Raw genomic sequence first — 14,738 nt, 5'->3', positions numbered from 1 at the left:
AAGCACACTGGTATCTTATTGAAGCATCAAACCACTAACCTTCGATCAGTAGATGACCTGCTCTACCTCCTGAGCTACAGCCAGGAGAGGAGTCAAACTTAGAGGAATCTTAGAGGAGTTGAACTACCTTTGCAACCTGTAGGGTCCAAGTCTCGCCTCATGCTACAAGTAGTGACCCGGACTCTGGACTTCTACACAAAAGCAAAACTAGTGAAAAACAGAAAAGAGGTAAAAAGTCAGTGGCCTGTAACACCATTCCTGTTTTGGGGGTTGTTTCATTGTTCTACCTGTAGTGCACCTATTGTTAATTTCATTAACATCAAAACAGCTGAAACTGAATAACAACCCCTTCTGCACCTTAACTGACCAGCTAAATAACCAAGAAGTTTAATTGACTTGAAGCTACACTCTGATTAATTCAATTCAGTTTTATTTATACAGCGCCAAATCACAAAAGCAGTCACCTTGAGGTGCTTTATATTGTAAGGTAGACCTTACAATAATACATACAGAGAGAAAAAACAACAATCATAAGACCCCTCTATGAGCAAGCACTTCAGCGACAGTGGGAAGGAAAAACTCCCTTTTAACAGGAAGAAACTTCCAGCAGAACCCGGCTCAGGGAGGGGCGGAGCCATCTGCTGCAACCAGTTGGGGTGAGAGAAGGAAGATGGGATAAAAGACATGCTTTGCAAGAGAGCCAGAGATTAATAACAAGCATGATTCAATGCAGAGGAGTCTATCAACACATTTTGAGTGAGAAGGGTGAATGATGAAGAAATACTAAATGTATCCTCCAGCAGAGCAAAAAACCCATTGCAGCATAACTAAGGGAGGATTCAGGGTGACCTGATCCAGCTCCAACTATATGCTTTAGCAAAAAGGAAAGTTTTAAGCCTAATCTTAAAAGTAAAGATGGTGTCTGTCTCCCGAATCCAAACTGGAAGCTGGTTCCACAGAAGAGGGGCCTGAAAACTGAAGGCTCTGCCTCCCATTCTACTTTTAAATACTCCAGGAACAACAAGTAAGCCTGCAGTGTGAGAGTGAAGTGCTCTAATGTGGTGATATGGTACTACAAGGTCATTAAGATACAATGGGAACTAGTTTCTCAGTGTGGATATGGAACAAATGGAAGAAGTAGTCGTAAATCTTTGTTTAATATGTGCACTGGACATATCCTGGTCAGAAATGACTCCAAGCATTACTGGAGGCCAAGGTAATGCCATCCAGAGTAAAAATCCAGTTAGATACCATATTTCTAAGATTTTCAGGGCCGAGTACAATAACCTCTGTTTTATCTAAATTTAGAAGCAGAACATTTAGAGGCCATCCAGGTCTTTATGTCTTTAAGACATTCCTGCAGTTTAACTAATTGGTGTGTGTTATCTGGCTTCATGGATAGATAAAGCTGTGTGTCATCTGCATAGGAGTGAAAATGTACACAATGCCTTCTGTTGATACTGCCTAAGGCAAGCATGTATAATGTAAACAGAATTGGTCCTAGCACTGAACCACGTGGAACTCCATAATTAACCTCAGTGTGTGAAGAGGACTCTCCATTTACATGCACAAACTGGAGTCTATTACTCACTCTAATAGGATATTTTGGTCAACAGTATTGTTGTATTTTTACATCCCTGTACAGTGACAGCTAAAAACACACTAGTAAATGAACTGGTTCTTATATAGCAGTTTTCTAGTCTAACTGAGACCTTAATAAAGCATTTACAGAACCTGTCCTCATTCACCCCCATTTATACAAGCACTTTTTTCCCTCTATGCGTTTCCTACATAAGTGCTCTTTATCAGAGTATAAAGCAACCTAGGGTTACTGTCTTGCCCAAGGATATTTGGCATACAGGCTGGAGCAGACAGGGATCAAACCAACAACCTTCCAATTATTAGGTGACCTGTTCAACCTCCTCACATCCCAGCTGGATTTACACTATATATAAGGCCAGACCGAAAGTGAATAGTTTTAACCTTCTTTTTTTTTCAAAACATTTCATTAAGGGGATATAAAACACACAATTTGTTCCATTTGAAGTCTCTTACTAGTTAACTTAACATCTTTTCAATGAGCTGATCAAACTGGCACCAAATATTACTTAGGCAGCGATAAAGGAAAAACAAAAGAACAGCAAAGTACATGAGTTGTCAGTAAGACCTGAGTCATATCAACTCCTCAACAGCAAACTGAATAATCTCCATCAAATCTGTTGTACGATCATTAACATTAGGAAATGGTTTTAGTAAAGTAGTTTTTATTTGGTTCAAGAAGCATACCAGGACTACCATACAGTTAAACTGAGAGCCTTCCAGAAAAACCAAACAAAACATGGAGCGGCTTTGACTGCTACAGTTTTACATTTAATATCACAGGCATGAAGCTTACAGATGTGTTCTGAATAGGTGCTGTAAAAACTGACATTTTCAAGGCAAAATTTCTTCAATGAGTCAGCTACAGAGCTGGCACTGTGGACAGACTTCATTCTTAGGAGCTCTTCTTCTCCTCAAATATGAGGTTTGCTGTGGCTTTCTTAGCTGTGGACAAATCACAAACAAATACAAAGATACTGTCAGTGAAACGTAGTACATCAGCACTGCAGATGTTTGACTTTAGAAACCTGCAAAATGGAATCCAAGATCAACTTAATTTTAATTTACAACTACAAAATATAAACATGTCTACTATGAAACTATTTTAAATTATGGCCCACCCCTAGTTTTGGGGATTTGGACCTTGTTGTGCTGTTGTTGTGTACGTTTGGTACAGTGGATGATATGTGAAAATCTCCTGTATTTTTTACTGAAAATGTTTCAATCCTTTTTTTCTGTTTTTGGTTGACTTTATTATTGCCATTTTTTTTTTAAATAACTGAAATGTATACAAATTCACAAAATTACTCCCAAGCTAGAGAAAGAACTCAAGTTGGAGTATTGTCTGAGGTTTGCTGTTCTTACATTTAGCACACAACATGTTTCACTTCAGGGATGCTTAGTAGCTGCCTATCCAGGCAATGTGGGAAGCAGGACACGTGTTTCTTCCCTCTCGTAAGAGGGAGACCATTATCTGCATTACACTCACATGAATACAAAGTGGTCTCTGCTAGGAGGTTTAAGTCTGTTTAATATCTAAGGAGCTTGAAAAGAAAGGCCAGTAGACTTTTTGAGTTTCTTGAAGACGTTTCACCTCTTATCCGAGCTTAGCTAGCTGAATGTGAGCAGCTACAGTTAAATCTCTTGAAGGCAATTTTTCATTGCATCTTAAATAGGATCTGATATATCATTTAGGCTCTTTTAGCAAACACTACACAATTATGATGATTTAGTCACCCTCATCCTTGAACTTGTCTGCAGCTTCTGATGCCTTGTCCTTGATGTTATTCACTACATCATCAATCTTGGCCTCGTTCTTGAGGAAGAATGGTCGAATGATGCGGTTATATATCTGCACCGATCCATTAGAAGGAGTTGGAGCCATACACCACACCAAGAAGGCACACTGGGGAAAAAAAACAAAATTTCTCTCAAAAAATTAAAACAGGTATAGAATTTGGCACTAAACAGAATAATAATAATATAACTTTCAGGCATTATGACCACCTGCCTAAATTGCTGGTCCCCCTTTTGCTGCCAAACCGGCCCTGAGTCATTGAGGCATGGACTCCACTAGACCCCTGTAATGATTTTGTTGTATCTGGCAGTATGATATTAGTAACAGAACTTTTAAGTCGTGTAGGTTGGGAGGTGGGGCCTACATGGATCGGGCTCGTTTACACATTACATTCTACAGATGCCCGACAGGATGAGGGGAATTTTGAATCCAGGTCAGCACCTCAAAGTCATTGTTGTGCTCCCAACCATTTCTGCTTTGTTGCAGTGTACATTATCCTGCTGAAAGAGGCCCACCCATCAGGGACTACCGTTTCAATTAAAGGATGCACACGGTCTCGTACAATGCTTAGGTAGGTGATATGTGTCATGGTAACATTCACATGGATTTCGGGACTCAAGGATTCCCAGCAGGGAATTGCCCAAAGGATCATACCGTCTCTGTCAACTTGACTTCTTCCCTTAGTGCATACTGGTGCCAGGTGTTCCCCAGGTAAGCAACACACACACACACACACACACACACACACACACACACTAGGCCATCCACGTGATGTAAAAGAAAATACGATTTTTCAGGCCAAATCACCTTCTTACATTGCTCTGTGGTCCAGTTATGATGCTCACATCCCTAGCGGAAAACATTCAACATGACCCTGACTGGTCTGTGGCTTTGCAGCCCGATGCACAACAAACTGCGATGCACAGTATCCTGACAGCTTTCTATCATAACCAGCATTTTTTCCCTCTCCTATCATGACCAGCATTAATAGCAATTTCAGGTACAGAAACTCATCTGTTGAATTGGACCACATGGGCCAGCCTTTACACGTGCATGAATGAGCCTTGGATGCTCGTGACCAATGTTCCCTCTAAGCTGCGCGCGTGTGCAATTGCGCACTGCTGGCACGGTCGCTGCGCACAGAAAATCTGCGTTGGGCACAAAAAAAAATCTAACCTGAATTGAAATTAAAATTAATACTTTAAGAATTCTTTTTTGCAGTGTTAGTCAATAAGCTACTGGCTGCTCCCGTATGGAATTAGCACGATGCCACCTTATCCCATAGTCCAGCCAATAATGCGATTCACATTCGTATATACGCAGCTAATCAACGTCATTGACAGTCTATGACAGCGTCCTTATGTGCCGACACCGGTGTTTTAGCTAGCAAAGCAGCGTGGCTGATGTGGAGTGAAGCCACTTAATGACAACGTGTACAACCACTGGAGATGTGAGCAGGACAGACGGAACAATTGACGGAAAAAGTGTGGACTTTATACCAGTTTTTAAATTGTGTTGATAAAACCAGAGTTATAATAAAAATGTATCTGCAATGTTTGGTTTTCTTCCTGAATACTATCGTTGTTTATATTTACTGCGGGAAGAAACGGTAAAAACTGCATTTTATAAGGAAAACACTCAAAAGCATTCTCCGCCTGTGAGCAAAGACAAAACCAGAAAACCCCACCCTTTCTTATTGGTCGAAAAATGTACCATATCTACCAATCAAAAAATGATATGGCAACAAGGCATTTAATTGTTTAGGAAGGGGGGAAGTTTTAGGAGTAGAGCGGTGTTTTGAGATGTGAGAGATTTGCGACGTTTAGCGCAAATCTTGTGTAGTTAGTGTGTAGTGTAGTCGATAGTTTTGTTGTGTGTGTCAGAACAATGAGGCGACTGCTGAATGTTACAGGTGTTACAGCAGTGATACATCTCCTGTTGTCAGGCCTGCAGATATCAGGCTGTTGTTCTCCTTCATCTCATAGTGGACAGAAATTATTTTTTTGGACTGACACAAATAATTTGTGTGGCATCAGATTTGATGCAGAACAGCTGATTGTTCTGTAAATAGTTTGAAATGTTTATTTAAAAAAACGCCTTGGCTGCATTTTAAGGTAAACAGCTGCAAAAAAACTTTGTTGTTTGCATAACTCAGTTACTTTTTTGAAGAAGTAACTATATCATTAACTGCCCAACATTGGTCATTATATACTGTATTTTGCTGACAGAGAGTTACAGGACTCTCTCCCAGACCACAGACTCAGACTCATAATACAAGTCAGAGCTTTATAAAAAGTTGTGTTTTCAAAAAATACTACACAGGTCACGAACAAGATTTATTTAAATTTTCATTGTAAGTGGGCTAAAGCAGTTAATTAAAAGTAGTCTAGCATAAATGTAAATGCTGTAATTTGATTATTTTAATAAACCATGTAACTTGGATGGATTTGATGCTGGCGTGACCACAGTGCAAACGTCTGCTGTTGCTCACAGTGGTCCAAGGGACCGCTCAGGGAGTTTGTGTGTTCGCTCAGACACATGAAAAATTAGAGGGAACATTGCTCATGACCCTGTTGCTGGTTCACTACTGTTCTGTCCTTGAACCATTTCTGATTGACACTGATAACTGCAGACTGGGAACATCCTACAAGAGCTGCAGTTTTGTAGATACACAGACATCACAATTTGGCCTTTGTCAAACTCGCTCAAATCCTTGTAACAGATCAACTTCAAGGGCAAAATTTTTATTTGCTCCCAAGAGATTCTCCGTGTTATTTACTTCACCTGTCAGTGGTCAAAATGTAATGCCTTATCAATGTAAGTGCCAGGAGGACAGGCACAGAGACCAACTGGATTACCTTTCCAATATAGTAGAATGGGAACCAGGAAAGGAAGATGTCAGCAAAAAACTCTGCCACACTGAAGACTCCATACACCACCCAGTAGGTCAGCCACTTAGTATCATCATCTTTGGTGGCACTTTCAATGGCCTTAATCCTGGGAAGAACAAAGACATGTTTGGTACTTCTTTTACACATACCTGTAAGCACTGTTCTGTAAGGACCATGAATGTGCACATGGATCAAGCTCATATCTCGCTTTCAATATGCAGCATGTATTGATGTATTCAAGCATCGATAATAAATTGAACAGACAATACCACCTTGTGAATGCATAGGATGAATACACAGAAATCGGCCTGTTAATCAATGGCTCATGAATTTTCATTTTCCTCCAGTAGTACCAACACATCCATTATATGTCATTAATACTTAAACTCACTTAGTCTATATGGCCATTTGGTGAAAACGTGCATGTTGAGGTGTTCACAGAATACATCACAACAACATTTATACACACCATTAAGAATTTATCACACAAATGAGGGGTTTATAAATCTTACAGCAGTGGTTTGATTTATTTGTGTGACTACAAGGCACACAGACCATGCCATGCCTTCCAATATTACAGCCATACTCGTCATTTTCATGGGAGACTAATGTTACAATCAGTTTAACTCATATGTGAAAAGGGTCAACTCTGAAACAAGTTGTTTTTTTTTATTCTATTATTGAAAAGCACCAGAACTCTACAGTGATGAAACAGAAGCTACAACATTTTGATCTTGCTGTTGATACAGATTTTGTCTAATTTAGACATTTCGTTGCCATTTAAAATTATTAAAATGAAGCACAGCTACCATGCTCCACTTGCAAGGTGTCGCCTGGGATTCACAGTATTCACAGTAGTGGACAGCCTGAACTACAGCCTTTTCCAATTCTCATCCTAGCTAATCAAGCAACCAACCAAACTTTTTTAACTCTGCTGCTCAACCCACAAATGCATTTTCCTTACAAATGTAGTACTATTTAAGGGGGGAATAGACAAGATTTCCAACACCACAAGATTTATTGCAACAAACAGAAACACTGTTACACAACTAAGAAATAATCACGCAAACACCCAGGCAACCATGTTGCAAGTAATGGCTTAACTTTTAAAGAGCTGCTAGCTCTAGAGATTTCAGTTTAGTTTCGAAAGGATGAGTCATTTCAAATAAGATTTACAAAATCAGGATAAAATAACCTGTTATAAACAGAGTTACAGTGAAGATAACATATGTTTGTACAAATAAACCTATGCAGATTATTAGCTCCACTCTGAGCTTATTGTTTAACATTATTACTCTTTTCTTCTCTTGTACCAAATAATGTAACACCCATACTTTTGACTTGAGAAAATACTGATATCTTAAGATTAATAAAATGTATCAAATGTTGAGGACAATTCTGATTACTTTCTATCAAGCTGTTTCTCAAAAAACTTGAGACAAGGAAAACATTCATAGTGACGGCAGCAGGCCAACATGTGACACTATGCTGACTGCATGTAGTATTAGCCCTGAGATTTTACTAGATAATATCACAATGATAAGAACTGTTTTAAAACTTTTGATGACAAAATTTTTTAAATGCTTTCTTTGTAAGTCACAGGGGAAATCCACTAACTTTATAGATGAAGTTCAGTTTACAATTAATAGATGATAAATCTGTGTAGGTTCTCAGTCATCCAGATCATGGTAATCTTTCAGTTCCCAGAACTGATGAAGCTTCAGAACTGAAGAGTCTTGGATGAGAGCTGAAGCTTCTTCAAGAATCTCAAAGTAGTCCAGTCGCTTTTCTTTCCAACTGCCTTAGATTAGTAGCCCGTTAAACATTTTTGTAACTCTGTGCAAGAATTGCTATAAAAAAGGCAAAACCTTACATCGCTGATACCCCGTTATGATGAATTATTTCCATGGGTCAAATGAAAATAGATCATCTATATCTATCTAGCAATGTTCCCCTGTGTTAGCAGATGTTAAACCAAAAAGCTAGAAGCCAGGGGCTAATTAAGGGCTAACTACGGCAATAATTGATAAAAAGTCACCTCACATTAAAGAAAGTTCCTGGTTCAAAACTGGGCCTGTCTCAGTGTTGGGCCTGTGATGGACTGGTACCTTGCCTCTTATCCCATAACAGCTAAGACAGACTGCAGCTCCCTGTGACCCCAAATTGGATAAATGTTGGGACGTTGACAATGCAGGAAGACTCAAATCAGCAGTAGGGCTGGGTATCGTCACTGATTTCAATAACTGATTTGGTTCCGATTCACAAGGTCCCCATTCGATTCAATTCAATTTAATTTTGACTCAGACAGTCAGAAATATTATATTCTAATCATTTATCAGAACATATCCATATTTTTATATCTATGTGGGCTATAAAAACAAAGCTGACACTTGTGAGACTTAATCAGAAGTCTAAGCATCACAGCAGATGTACTTGTGATCGTGGAATTTCTTTATTAGGGGAGCTACAATATCTAGAGTCGTAACCAGTGAAGATGTAAAATTATTAGCAAGAAAATCGACCTCTGTGGGAGTAGAGTTCAGGTAGCTGCTCTGCACTATGCTGGCACATGGCATTGAAGAAGAGAAGAGTGGATAATTTAAATCCTTAAACTTCATTACAACACTTTTAGAGAAACACCTACTGTGATGAAATCCACTCCCCACTGCTGTGTAATGACTTATTGTAAATTGAAATGTTGTTAGGAAATGATAAGACAAAACTGGTTCTTTTACATTTTGAGATAAGCCAGTTGAGTATAAATAAATTAAATACCATCAATGAATCATTTGTTTACTAATAGGGACTTAGAAGACAAAGACCTATACAGTTTAATAATCCACAGTTCACTGTTTTACTCTTTGGTGCAGTTGTGGATATTATATTGTTCTCCCTTTGTGATTTTTTTAATGCTTAAATTGTTCTTTTTCTTAAAACTAACATTTTTGTAGGTGCTTATGTATTTTATTGTCATTGTTTGTTTGCGGGAAATGATAATTAAAGACTGGTGGAGGGCAAACGCACTCAAAAATTAAAAACTTTGCACAAAAAAGAAGCTTAAATATTAAGTAAGCCTACAGATCCTTTTGGAGCTTAAGCGCTACAATACCCTAAATAAATCTCACAGGTGTGGTCATCTCGATTAAAGGAGGTTGTCCTTAGCGCTGACATGAACGCAGGCCTTTTTATAGATTCAGTGACTTGAAAGCACAACGACAGGAGCAAATAACAGGCGATTAAGGCCATTTCCAAGTGTTCTGAGAATAACATATACTTACGATATGTAGGCTGGATACAGAAACCCGATGAGGTTACATAGCAGGGAGGCTCCGTATCCAAAGACCAAGTAAACTGCGATTACACCGATGACAGCTGAAACACATCACACCACACAATTGTCAAGATTTTCTTCCCACGAATACATTAACCGGATCATACCTATATACCTATGTTACAACCAGTAACTACATTATGGAGACTACTTTTATAGTATCGAGCTGGTGATGTAAAATAAACACAATTTCTTTTGTTAGCTTATGGCTAAAGGAAACTGCAGCTAAATGTGAGTCTGTCCATCGGGCTTTTATTTCCTTTATCTATGCGTCCCTCAGTGATGCGGACAGCCTCTGCCTCTCTTTCCACCCGTCAACACTCACCGAGAGCAATGTAGGTCCTGCTTACTCCGACTTTTGCTTCCACCTTTGCCAGGGCATCTGTCAGCAGATTCTTTTCATGGAGAAAATTTTCAAACCTTTCTCTGAGCCCCTGCGCCATGGCTGCACTTCCTGCTTAGCGATGATGAATTACGAAACGATCAGAATCAAACTGCGCCACGCCTGTAACCTGACACGCCACTGTTCTCAGACCCACGGGCGTCAAAGTCAGAAGAAGGGATGTGTGGCACATGCATCAGATCATATCCTTCAAAATAAAAGCAATGGCGCTGTAACGCAAACAACCACTTAGTACAAAAAAACAATAATACAGACAACTGCTAGTAGGTCGATGTTTTGTGCGTTTAAAATAAAAACAACTGGCACTGTTCACATGCTCTGTTAATTATATGCGGTATAATAATTAATCAAGGATAAAATGTGTATTTCCCACTATTGCATTAGATTTTTTTCTGACAATTGTAGGGAGCATGCAAATTTACTTGAACAGTAAGCGGAAGTAAATGTGGTTACATGTACTAACTGCAGTGAACTTGATGCAGCTGGTAGCAACCAAAAAAAGGATGCGGGTTGATTCCACCAGTCTGTAGTCTTACAGGCATTGCAATAGTGTTATATACTCGGTAGAATGCTCAGAAACCTTTAGTTTATGGATTACAGACTTAGATATACGTCAGATATAGGTTAAGTCAGAAACTGCTGTTGCTACTGAAGAACTACTTAAATTAGAGAAATAGTGCCTAAAACGCTAAAGTCAGGGCGCAAATACAATGGTAACTGCAGCCACACCCTTCCCTGCTTTGATGACATTGCAAAATACAAATAGGGACCTATTCCAAGAAGCATGTTCAACAAATTCTGAATTTTAAAAAATAAACTCAGAGTTGATTAAATCTGAGTTTGGCCAGTCTAGAAAGCTGATCAGTGTTATGTCAGTGAGCTCTCCTTGAGGTTGTATGGTCTCCTTGAGGTTAGCGATTGTGTGACTAGAGAAAGACATCCATCATCAACAGAACTCCATTGTCCGATTCACCAAGGCAAGGGGTGAATAAAGACTAGTGCATCCATTTTAATCCAATAGACACATGAATATTAAAATCTGCTAATGTGGGCCTTTTGATAACAGCAACTTTTAAAAAGTTATTTAGTATACTTCATAGTAAAATTAATAAATAAAATGTCCAAAATTATACCAAAAGGTTGAAGTCACAGAATGATACTCAAATAAACCATCAGTGCAATTTGAGTTATTGTGTGCTGCTGTTTTTTATATTAAGCAGAATGAGTAACGTCAAGAAAAAGAAATTGAAATCCTGAGGACATATTTATTTAGAAGAGAGTATGGAGACGGTCCCAAATTTTGCCAGCCCTTGCTTTTAGTTTCTGCTTTTATTGTTCCATAATGGCTCCTTTTAAATTGGGTGCCCTCTTACTAGTCTTTTTGATGCTCACCACTTCTTCACCTTTTCTGCTCTTTTGGAAGGCTGGACAGGTAACTGTGGGTGCCCTGTATACATGCGTCGCACTTTTCTCCTCTCCTCCTCACCCTTATCTTCCCTGCTTAGCCTCTATGTCCTTGTCTTGTCTCGTGTGCATTACTTTCCCTGGAACAGCCTCCCACTGTCGTTCTCTAAAACCTAAAAGAGAATTATGGATTTGATCAACTGGTCTCTGAATGCTATTGACACCCTTTTCTCAACGAGAAGTCTGGGCTCGGGAGAGCCTGAGTGCCCTGGAGGGACTTTCCCTGCCGGATACACGATGGACGGGTGGCAGAACTGGAGGATCATGTGCCTGGCGGGACTGTCGATCGAGGACGCTGAAGATATCTATCTATTCGGAACCGTGATGACAGGGTTCTTGCTGATCGGAGTTGGCTTAGCCCTGGTTTATCGGAGAAATAAGAGAGCGGAACCGGCTGTTCAAACCCCCCCAAGGCTGCCAGCTGGAATCGAAGCGATGGGACGAGGCGCGACCTCTCACAACGAACGTAATATGGTCAACGCCTTGGAGACGCTTACAGCTGCTGTGAAGGCTCAAAGCAACAACATTGAGCGTATGGGGGGATACATCAGAGAGAGGCCTGCTCAAAATGAGACCCTTGAGCGACAGTTGGAAGACATCGCGGAACGGATCACTGCAGTTGTGAGGTCTCAGAATCAAAAGAATGACAACACCATGGAACAGAAGTTTGATACCATCATGGGGAGGCTCGCGGCTCTCCAACGGAGATTGAGAGACCAGTGTCAGAGTGTTAGGGCAGCCTGAAAATTCTCCTGGGCTGCTCGCATGGAAATTTACAAAACCAACATGAACATTGCGGATCCCCATCACGGCGCCAGCTGCAGGCCCAAGGCTGGAGCCGAACAATCACTCCCTGATAACGACTGTGTTACGGCTATTCTTCCCATCCCATGCAAGGACACCTGGATTGGCTGGAGGACTGTTTACTTAGCCTGATAGGCCGAAGGACACTGTCTCAGCTGAACTATGGACACGCACACACATACACTTACACTGATAAGCACTCACTCATCCCCCCTCCCTTTCCAACGCCTTCGATGCTTGTTGCCCCCTGGGAACACGAGGTGGGTCCGGGCACGCGCTGTCGAAGAGCGGGGCGATGTCTTACGTCGCCCCCGGCTTAAAGACGGCGCCGTTGCAGGATGGCTGCTGTGTTGCCTGGGGTTACTCCTCATCCCCTACCCATCCCTGTGGCTTGTCATGTCTTCCACAATGTTGTGCTGTGGACATTTATGTGCTTTTTTGTGCAGAGGAGTTTTTTTGTTTCCTGTTCTCGTGCTGTCCTACCATGGAAGCACAGCATGAGTGGAGGTCTCTTTTTTTCCTCTTGTACCTTCCCGTTGTTGTGTACATTTCAGTGTTTTTTTCTGTAACGCTACCGATCTCCGACTTGTAACCCCATGTGATGTCTGTGTTATGTGTGTAAGGTGGGGGGGTTCCCATCTCGCTGCATGGGCAACCTGCTTGTGACAAATAAAGCTTTCATTCATTCTTTTGGTGTCTCATCAACCTGCTGCACTCTTCATCTCCTCTTCTCTCATCTTTCCTGGTTATAATAAGAATGCAATCAGAATTTGCCATTCAAACTCCATCCAAACCTGTGAGTAATTAAATAATGTAAGAAAAATGTTCTGTGTAATATGCACAATACATGATTTTTATTTTTATTTTTTATTTTTGGAAGGACTCCAAAACTTGTCACAACAAAGATGGGAAACAACTCCAACATGCACAAATATTTGATCACACAGCATGCAATTAATTTGCACAAAATGTAATGTCCATTGTAATATCTGCTACTCAGAGATGGTAATGACTCTCAAAGTGGTGCCAATGAGAATGGATAAGAGAACTGATAAGGAATTAAATCAATAAGCAATAGTGATAGTGGAATTGGAATTGCTAAGTGCTTATCAATTCTTATCTCATAGTACTATATCACCCCAATAGATACCTCACTTTCAGACTGATGGCTTACTTGTTGTTCCTAGGATAATTAAAAGCGGAATGGGAGACAGATCTTCAGCTTTGGGGCCTCTCTTCTTTGTAGCTGATTGTTTTTCCCCTGCAGAGAGAAATTACAAAGTTGGAGGGAGCTGCATGCATAAAGCTGACACTAAAAAATTAACAAGCTCTGATAGTAAGCTACAAAGTACAGCAAGCTGCCCATACCTGAGGCCCTGGAAACTGCCAAAAAAGACTCATAGCCTTGGCCATCTGCTTGAAGAGGTATACCAGGGAGCTGGAAGGCAGGAGAAACCAGCTGTGCTCCACAGAACCATCTGAGGTATACTACCATTGTCAGGGGAATGAGAACAGCCCCACCAAAGCTGGAGACGAAACACTACTGGAAGAGTATATGGGAGAAGGACGCAACCCATAACAGTAATGCACACTGACCGAAGAAGCTGACTGTACTCCAAGAGTTCAAATGAACTGAAGCATATATTTTGTAAATTCAGTCAAACAGAATAAAGAACAAACAACAAAAATAGTTATCAAGGACTCAGCAGCCAATTTTTATTGAAAAAAAAAAGCCCTTCAAAACAAAGTTCCAAACTAGATTTTTACTTAGATTATCAATCAAATACCTCACTAAATTAAAGCCTTCAGTTAATCCAAAATGCTGTAGCAGGAGTACTGACATGGACTAGAAAGAGAAAGCATATTTCCTTATATTGGCTTCCCTTCATTGGCTCTGTGTTAAATCCAGAATTGAATTCAAAATCCTGCTTTCACTCATGTGTTTAGGCACCTCTCTACATTTAACTGTTAGTTGGTAGTTATTATCTCTGGCTCTCTTCCACAGTGTGTCTTTGTCCTGTCTTCCTTCCCTCAACCCCAACAGTTGTTGTGATTTGCCATTATATAAATAAAATTGAATTGAATTGAATGGCTTGCTAGAGTACTCCCACTCAAATTCAAATTTAATTAGTAGGCATCTATTGGCTGATCACGTAGGTCAATCACACCCCAGGGATCATTACAAAAGGGCAGCTTGACCAGCTGTGGCTGCGTCTTACTCTCTTTTGTTTCGCACTTTCTGTATGTGAATAGAGTGTTTGTAGTGAAAGGCTGGACAGGTAACTGTGGGTACCCTGTATACATGCGACAATATAGTTTCTAGCGACAACTGCTAGAAACTAGTGATAGCCAAATGAAGTTTTCTGAAGCATTGTATCGAGAAAAAAAAGGGTTCATTACTTGAAGCTTTTTAAGAAAATCCTCTTTGGTGACATCTGGTGGCCAAAA

At 40.2% G+C, this 14,738-nt stretch overlaps 1 protein-coding gene across 1 annotated transcript; it reads right to left on the bottom strand.

The window, feature by feature from the left end:
* Positions 1-2,247: 2,247 nt before the first annotated feature.
* On the bottom strand, positions 2,248-10,159 carry reep5 (receptor accessory protein 5). The gene is made up of 5 exons (XM_086301732.1): positions 9,945-10,159; positions 9,567-9,660; positions 6,256-6,394; positions 3,337-3,505; positions 2,248-2,544 (listed from the first exon to the last, which is right to left on the bottom strand). The coding sequence occupies exons 1-5, from the start codon at positions 10,060-10,062 to the stop codon at positions 2,495-2,497; spliced, it is 570 nt and encodes a 189-aa protein (XP_086157858.1). The 5' UTR covers positions 10,063-10,159; the 3' UTR covers positions 2,248-2,494.
* Between the last annotated feature and the right edge of the window lie 4,579 nt (positions 10,160-14,738).

The sequence above is a fragment of the Aulonocara sp. 'chitande type north' Nkhata Bay genome, linkage group LG7 (assembly GCF_057382095.1).
Source record: "Aulonocara sp. 'chitande type north' Nkhata Bay isolate Kocher_YH1m ecotype deep benthic linkage group LG7, A_spYH_male_GT1.1, whole genome shotgun sequence".
In the NCBI taxonomy this organism is placed as follows: Eukaryota; Metazoa; Chordata; class Actinopteri; order Cichliformes; family Cichlidae; genus Aulonocara; species Aulonocara sp. 'chitande type north' Nkhata Bay.
The sequence above is the reverse complement of the archived record's forward strand: the minus strand, read 5'-3'. Positions and strand labels throughout refer to the sequence as shown.